At 45.6% G+C, this 9,061-nt stretch overlaps 1 protein-coding gene across 1 annotated transcript in view; it reads right to left on the bottom strand.

The window, feature by feature from the left end:
- Positions 1 to 9,061, bottom strand: part of USP12 (ubiquitin specific peptidase 12) — a 155,982-nt gene that overhangs the window by 62,573 nt on the left and 84,348 nt on the right. Inside the window, exon 3 of the mRNA XM_007956529.2 lies at positions 6,637 to 6,717. Coding sequence (XP_007954720.2) covers positions 6,637 to 6,717 — 81 coding nt within the window. The remainder of the gene's footprint in view (positions 1 to 6,636; positions 6,718 to 9,061) is intronic.

Genomic DNA, 9,061 nt, shown 5'->3' with positions numbered 1-9,061 from the left:
AGAGGGCAGAGTGGAACTGCACCACAGGGTTTCCTAGGCTGTCATTTTTATGGAAGCAAAGCCCAAACCACACCCACTGCCGTGCAGTCAATTCTGACTCACAGCACCCCTAGAGGACAGAGTGGAACTGCCTCATCGGGTGTTCTTACAGGGACAGGAAAAAAACCGTTAAAATGTTGACCTTTGAATTAACTAAGCCACCACCCAGCCCCAAGAGTGCCAATCTTAATTTTTAAGGGACACTTTAAAATAGACGCGTGATAACTCTGCAAATAAAAAGGGGGAGAGGAACAGGAGAAAAATAATCACTGCACTAGCTCTCTAAGGAGCCCTGGTGGGGCAGTGGTAAAAGTGCTTGGCTGCCAACCAAAAGGTCAGTGGTTCGCACCACCAGCCGCTCCAGGAGGAAGCGGGAGCAGTCTCGTTCCATGAAGATCCCAGCCCTGGGGCCCTGACGGAGGAGCTCGACTCTGCCCCATAGGGTCACTGAGTCTCAATCAGCTCCCCAGCCGTGGTCTGGTTTTGGGGTGTACACTGGTTCTGAGACATCTCCTCTGACGACTGATTTCCAAGTGTAAGTCAAGGCCTTCATCAACGGCTAGGGCCCTGGCTACTTCGGAGGTTTCAAGTCTTTGTTGTAACAGCATCACAAGCTGCATTCCCAGTCATCAGATGGCCCTCTCCTCAGGCTGAAGACAAAGCTCTTGCCGACCGTCCTTCGTTATTAACTTTGCCTCCCGTTTATCTTGGTGACACTGAATATCAGTTACTGGGCTTCAGAGGGCAGCCCGCCCACTACCTTTTCAACCCGGACTGACACAGCAAACCAAACTAAAACAAGCCCACTGTCATCGAGCCAATGCCAACTCACAGCCACCCCACTGGGCTTCCAAGGTGGTCAGTCTTTCCCGAAGTAGTTTGCCTCATCTTTCTTCCATGGAGTGGCTTGTGAGTTTGAACCACCAACCTTCTGGTTAGCAGTCAAATGCCTTCGGCACTGTGCCACCAGACTGTCAGTCTGTGATTTTCATCACAGGAGTGATGAAAATGATGCCTTCGTAGAAACTGTTTTTCTACAGAATGGACAACAGTATTTTGATACTGACATCAGATTAATGGCACAACAGAGTATTACTGAGCTGTACGAGTGATTTCATAGGACTTTTATCTAGGATGTTATTTTACTTGTTCTGAGGTTAGCTACAAAGAGGTTTACAACCAGAGATAAAAGCAGAAAGTGAAATATTTATACTGAAGAAGGTTAGAGGCAAAACTGCCTTCGATACATAAAATATTACCCCTTGAGAGAAAACGGATCCTTCCGGGACTCCACGGAGAAGCTGAAAGCGCTCAGAACATGCACGGCTTTCCCACAATCCAGGACGCATAAGAGCTTTGGAGTGCAAACCACAGGAGGGCGGCGGTCACAGGGCAGGACAAGGTCAGCGTTAACAAGAACGGAGAAACCGGGGCTCTGACATCCCCCGAGTCTGAATGAGGCTTTGGCTCCCTGGACACTTTGTGCGTGAGCATGGACACTCGTTATGAAATAGCGACAGACGTCTCGTTCAACACGGGCAAGCAAATGTTCATTTAACTCGGGTCCCTGGTGGGTCCCCTGGGAAATGACAGTCAAGGGACAGATGAGGTGAACACGCAAAAGGCCAAGGATGGCAACAACGAGGACAGCCACGGACTAGAGACAGCAGCACCCTTTCAGGAGACAGGAGGCCAAGGGGGAGGTCCGTGAATTAGTCAAGTAGAAAAAGGAGACGCCCCAGCAGCTGCGGGAGAGACACCTGGGCGAGAAGCCAATTTACCGGTGGAAGGCTTGGGAGTCGCCGGAGAGTGGAAGGGAGAAACGCCGGAACAGAAGTCTGATTGTAGGTGAAAAGGAGTGTTCACGCCCCCTTGCCCCTCAGAAGACCACCACAGCTTTCCTCTCCTCAGAAATGGAACAGGAGAGAGAGACTAGATTCAAGGACCCTTGGGGACAGTGGGTGATGGCAGAAGACACCGAAGAGGATTAAGTTAAACTCTGAATTAAGCTACCCCCCCCAGCAGAGTCGGGAGGAGTCTTCTCAGTGAAAATAAACAGCCTGAGAGAAGAGGCCTCTAGCTCGTGAAAAGGGGGATGGGGACAGAGGTGCAGGACTGTTTTCCTAAAAGCCAGTTAACCTGCCAGGAATCACCAACCCCTGGCTGCTGACGAGCCCACCCCTAGCACACAAAGGCTCCAATCGGCAATTCAGAGGCTCACTTTTACATACTGCATTTGAGGAAAGCCTCCAACAGGAAAGACAGTTTCAAAAAAGGGAGAAGTAAGCTCTGAGGTGTCAGGATCAATTCAGTCAGAACAGACAGTGTAAGTCACAGCTCCAGAGAGAGAACAGGAGATGCTGCCTCCATGAAGCACGAGTGAAAAAGAAAAGGAACATTGTCAAAGAAAACGCACAGAGCTGTGCAAAATAGTCCGAAGCTTTGTCTAAAACGGAGAACAAAACACTAGAGGCTCAAAAATGGAACAGAAAAAAAAAGAAAATTAGAGAATTGATCTGTTTCAATATCCAGCTGCTGGGAGATTCAAAAAGACAGGGAAATTCCATTGGTAGGGAGGAAATTACCCAAAAAGTACTATCCGAAAATTTCTAGAACTAAAGACAGTAAGACTGCAGTTAGAAGAGACCCATAAAGTACCCGACACAGTAACACGTGAGAGATGCCGAGGCTCTTCAAAGTGCAGAACACCGCTACAAACAAAAAGAAACCCGGAGAGCCCCCCAAAATTTAAATTTTTTTTAAAAAGTCACATAGAGAGGGTCAAGAATCAGAATGGCATCAACTTCTCAAGACCAACAACAGGAGGCCGAAGGCAACAGAGTAACACCTCACAGATTCTAAAGGCAGGCCACTGTTTTGGTTACCTGGTGTCACTCTAACAGGAAATAGCACAAATGGGTGGCCTGAACAGGAGTTTATTCTCTTACAGTTTGGAGGCTTTAATTCCAAGTTCAAAGTGCCAGGCTCTAGGGGCTGGGTGAAAGCCCTTCAACCTTGGGATCCACCTCTGCTTCCTGCTCCCGGCCCACTGGGGCTAGAGGTGTTTCTTTACTCAGACAGCTGCTGGCTACTGAGACTGACAAACCCAAGGTCATAAAAAGGCACAGTCCCGATGTTACCAAACCACATGGCAGGCCATTGATTCAAGTCCATTAAGAGTCCCCAAGGTCAGCAGACAACATGGCAGGCTGCTGAATAACAACTCGGCTACATGCAGGAGTCAAGCGCGCCAGAAGCTTGAGACCTTCCTCAAAGTCCCTTCTTATACACTGGAAGCAGACCACATCCCAAAGGCAGCTACTCAGCTGCTCCAGTAGATCCCACCATGGAGTTGATCATCAGTCTCACCCTGGGGAATAACCACATCCAGCTGCCCAGCCACTCAACCAGGCCCAGCCAAGTTGACACACAACCTTAAGTACCACAGTCATGTAGCATAGACTCTATATCTAGCCATAACAACCAAAACATTTTTAGACACACATGGTCTCAAAATTTCTCTCCCATCCATGCAAACCTCCTGAAGAAGTTACTACAGAAGGCATTCCATAAAGGAAAGGAGAAAACCAAACAAAGACTACAGGAAATCTAGAAAACAAGGAGAGACGTGAAGAGAATTTCCAGAAAGATGGGAAACAGAATGTCTGGGCAAAGTCTCCAGAGCATGGATGGGGCGCACAGTCCAAACAGGAGAGGGGTGGGGGCTAGTTCACCTGCCAGGGATGACACTGTGGAACCTGGCACCGAGAAGGCGTTTTGCTTCTGGTTTGTTTTTAGTTTTGTTAAAGAATTTGTGGAGAATAAATGAAAATGAAGGACATGGAAAAAGAAAGCAACAATTAATTCCAGGCAAAACAAAGGTCTACAAAAGGAAATGCAATCAGAGCGTAAGCTGGCTCCCTTGGGAACCATATTTACACAGTTACAAGGAAAGAACTGAACACTGATTAAATATCATGTTATAAGCACAGTGGGAGAGGACAGAGGTGCTAAATGTCCACCTCCCGTAACAGGCGGGAAAGGGAAGCATAAATGTTTTATTTAGAATACAAAGGCTGCTGTTGCTCCCAGGTGCCCTCGAGTTGGTTCCTACTCATCCGACTCCAGGTACAACAGAACTATACCCACCTGGTCCCGTGCCACCCACACCACCACTGCTATGTGCAAAGCCCACTGCCGCCTTCCAACCTGAGGGGCTCACATCCCGGCACTGCATCACACAATGCCCCTCTGCTATTCAGAAGGTTTTCACTGGTCAATTTTTTGAGAAGTAGATGGCCAGGTCCTTCTTCCTGGTCTGTCCTGGTCTAGAAGTTCTGCTGAAACCTGTCCACCATGGGTGACCCTGCTGGTATCTTAAATATCAGGGGCACAGCCTCACAGCACTACACAAGCCACCACAGGAAGCCAAAGTGATAGAGGAATAGCAGAGAACATAAAGGTAACGTCTTGAAAAAAATACAAGCTACAGGAATGATACAAGCTTCTTTCAGAAAAGGAGAAGATGCTGGCTCAGTGTTAGAGAATTTACAGTGCACGTGCAGAGGCTGTTTCCAAAGTGAGGGAAACACACAGATCACTCCAACTGCTATCTGCAAATCCACCTCCCACGTCATGACTACATATTACTCTTTAGAGACACAGGAGCTCTGGCAGTGCAGTGGTTAAACCATTTGGCTGCTAACCAAAAGGTCAGTGGTCCAAACCCACCCACCGCTCCATGGAAGAAAGTTAAGGCACTCTGCTTCTACAAAGACTGATAGCCTTGGAAACTCCATGGGGCAGTTCTACTTTGTCCTAAATCCAAACCAAACCCAAATCCACTGCCATTGAGTCAATTCCAACTCAGAGCAATCCCCATTGGTGTTGTACAGATTGATAGCCTTGGAAATCCTAGGGGGCAGTTCCACTCTGTCCTCTAGGGGCGCTGTGAGTCAGACTCCACTCCACAGCAGTGGGTGTGGTTTGGGCTTTGCTTCTGTGAAGATTGACAGCCTTAGAAACCCTCTGAGGCAGTATCACTCTGTCCTCTAGGGGCGCTGTGAGTCAGAATCGACTCCACGGCAGTGGGTGTGGTTTGGGCTTTGTTTCTGTAAAGACTGACAGCCTTGGAAACCCTGTGGAGCAGTTCCACTCTGTCCTCTAGGGGCACTGTGGGTCAGAATTGACTCCACAGCAGTGGGTGTGGTTTGGGCTTTGCTTCTGTAAAGACTGACAGCCTTGGAAACCCTGTGGTGCAGTTCCACTTTGTCCTCTAGGGGTGCTGTGAGTCAAAATCAAGTCCATGGCAGTGGGTGTGGTTTGGGCTTTGCTTCCATAAAGACTGACAGCCTTGGAAACCCTGTGGGGGAGTTCTAGATTGTCCCGTGGGGCACTGTGAGTCAGAATTCACTATATGGCAGTGAATATGATTTTTGTTTTGGGTTATTTAGAGATATACCAATGTGTTTGATCTATCTGACTATGTTACCTGTATTATCATTCATATATAGATAGATAGATAGATAAATATATAGATATATACACACACATATACATAAATATAAACCAAAAAACCAAACTCACGGCAGTCAAGTCAGTTCTGACTCATAGCAACCCCTCCTTGGGTTTCTGAGGTGGTATCTCTACGGAAGTAGATTGCCCAATCTTCCTTCCGAGGAGTAGCTGGTAGGTTTGAACCGCCAACCTCCTGGTTAGCAGTCAAATGCCTTAGGCACTGAGCCACCAGATATACATATGTATATATTTTCACCATGGATCCCCCTAACAGAGTGCAACTGTATAAAATAAACTACAACAACAATTATATAACAGATTTGCAGTATTTTCTCATCATTTGGAAAATATAAAGAATGTTGTTGTTGTTGTTATGTGCTGTCCAGTCAGACACAACTCATAGCGACCCCTCCTTGGGTTTCCAAGGCAGTATCACTACAGAAGTAGATTGCCCAAACTTCCTTCCGAAGAGTGGCTGGTGGGTTGAACTGCCAGCCTTCTGGTTAGCAGTCAAGTGCCTTAGGCACTATGCTACCAGAGCTCCCTATAAAGAATGGCCAGAGTTAAAAATGCTAAAGGAGTTCTTCTGAAGTTTTGCTGACACCTAATTACCAGAACTAAGCACACCTCCCCAAGGGCTGGGCTACATTACGTCCCTGACTTTGTTCTCCCACACCTACAGTACTGGCCCAATGCCAGAGGTGTGCGGACTTTAACATGGTAGTGTGTCCGTGGCTGTATTTATAGCTGTACATTTGGAGCATTTATAATACGGGCATTTAAATAATTCCCACTGAATCACGGGATCCTCTGGTCTAGCTATATGAAGTTCTGCTTAGGAGACATTTCTGACAGAGAAAAATCCAGCTGACAAGTGAGAAGTTGTTTGAATGATCTTCAGACTCTAGGCAGCATTGTCTCCTTTCCATTAAAGGTCGTTTTACAACATCAAGTTTCTTGGCATTTAATTCCACTGATACACATGAACATGTTTTCCTTTAATAAGCAATGAAGGCATTGCTCAGGTTTCAAACTGCTTCCAACCATAATTTTGAAGGCTAAATATTAATGGATACTTACGTTGACTAATCCAAAATAGTGCTCGTTGACTGGAAACTGCTCTGGACCAATCTCTTTCTCTAATGCCGATGCATTGGCGCCCTATAAAATGAAAAACAAAAGTCTTAGAAGGTAGAGTACTCTTATAACGTTGACACAAGTACAGATGCACTATGGAGCTGTTCTTAAAAATTGACCTATGTCAACCATGGGAGAACAGACAGGCAGTCTATGCACAGAGAGACAGCTGGGGGAGGAGGCAGGGGTGCATGGAGGAAAGGACACAGGGAAGAGGTGACTATGGGGAGGAAGTGGGAGGGGAGCTGTTGCATTGTTGGAAACTGTGGTCAATGACATGAGACAAAGTGTATGTGAACTGCTGTATGGAAAGTGAATTTGCTCTGTAAACTTTCACCCAAGTCACAATAAAATTTTTTTTTAAATGATCTATGTTCCCTACAATGCACTAACAACATTGAAAGAATATGAAAAATAACAGTAAAGAATAAAGTCTTCCAATAATTTGAAGCTCAATATCATCAGTCAGAACAAGGCCAGGAGCCAACTGAAGAAGACACCAACTTGTTCAAATGCAAGTTCAAGTGGAAGCTGAAAAAAATTAAAACAAGTCCATGAGAGGCAAAGTATGACCTTGAACATATCCCACTTGAATTCAGAGACCATCTCAGGAACAGATTTGACACGCTGAATATTAATGACCAAAGACCAGATGAGTAGTGGGATAATATCAAGGACATCATATTTGACAAAAGTAATAGGTCACTAAAAAGACAGGAAAAAAAAAAAAAGACCAAAGTACATGTCAGAAGAGACTCTGAAACTTGCTCTTAATCAGAGAATAGCTAAAGCAAATGGAAGATATGAAGTAAAAGAGCTGAACAGATTTCAAAGGGCAGCTGGAGAAGACAAAGGAAAGTATTACAATGAAATGTTCAAGGACCTGAAGTTAGAAAACTGAAAGGGAAGAACACGCTCAGCATTTCTTAAACAGAAAGAACTGAAGGAAAAATTCAAGCCTTGTGTTGCAATTGGGAAGGATTCTATGGGCAAATGCTGAACAATGCAGGAAGCATCAAGAGAAGATGGAAGGAAGACACAGAGTCGCTATATCAAAAAGAATCGGTGGACATTCAACCACTTCATGAGGTAGTACGTGACAGAGTGGCAGGGAGCTCAGGTAAGGGGAGGGACACAGGCCCCACCCCCCAAGAGGCAAGAAGTGGAGAGGTTTGAACAGCTAAGGGAGACAAACTTGTCTGTCAGTTTGTCCTACTGTGGTGTCTTGAGGCTGTGCCACCAGTGTCTCAAATGCCAGCAGGGTTGCACATGGTGCACAGGCTTCAACACAGCTTACAGACTGAGACAGACTAAGAAGAGGGAAGAGGCCATCCATTTTTCAAAGAAGAAAACCTTATGAATAGCAGAGAAACACTGTCTGATACATTACTGGGCAACTTTATGAATAGCCCTGAAACACTGTCTGATACAGTGCAGGAAGACAATCCCCTTAGGTTGGAAGACACTCAAAATACAAGTGGGAAAGAGCTGCATCATCAGAGTAGAACCAACCTTAATGATACGGATAAAGTAAAGCTTTCAGGACCTCCATGTGCTGACATGGCACCACTCAAATCAAGGAGAAACAGCTGCAAACATCCATTAATAACTAGAACGTGGAATGTACGAAGTATGAATCTAGGAAAATTGGAAGTTGTCAAAAATGAAATGGAACACATAAAGACTGACATCCTAGGCATTAGTGAGCTGAGATGGACTGGTTTTGGCCAATCTGAATCAGACAACCATGTGATCTACTATGCTGGGGATGGGAATTTGAAGAGGAATGGCGTGGCATTCATTATCACAAAGGATGTTTCAAGATCCATCCTGAAGTACAATGCTGTCAGTGAAAGGATAAAATCTATACACCTACAAGGAAGACCAGTTAATACTACTACTATTCAAATTTATGCACCAACCACCAAAGCCAAAGATGGAAGAAATTGAAGATTTTGATCAACTTCTGCAGTCTGAAATCGACCAAACATGCAATCAAGATGTGTTAATTATCACTGGTGACTGGAATGCAAAAGTTGGAAACAAAGAAGAATCAGCGGTAGTTAGAAAATTTGGCCCTGGTGACAGAAATAACACTAGAGACAGCAAGAGAACTTTGCAAGACCAACGACTTATTCATTGCAAATACTTTTTTCAACAACACAAAGTCTGGCTATACATGAGGACTTCACCAGATTGAGTACACAGGAATCAGACTGACTACATCTGTGGCGAGAGGCGATGGAAAAGCTCAATTATCTTCAACTAAAACAAGGCCGGGAGCTCTGGTAGCATAGTGGCTAAGACACTTGCCTGCTAACCAGACGGCTGGCGGTTCAAACCCACCAGCCACTCCTCGGAAGGAAGG

The sequence above is a fragment of the Orycteropus afer genome, unplaced genomic scaffold (assembly GCF_000298275.1).
Source record: "Orycteropus afer afer isolate SDZICR_OR568_19922 unplaced genomic scaffold, OryAfe1.0 scaffold00630, whole genome shotgun sequence".
Classification (NCBI taxonomy): Eukaryota; Metazoa; Chordata; class Mammalia; order Tubulidentata; family Orycteropodidae; genus Orycteropus; species Orycteropus afer.
Note: the sequence above shows the minus strand (reverse complement) of the source record. Positions and strands in the feature narration are given on the sequence as shown.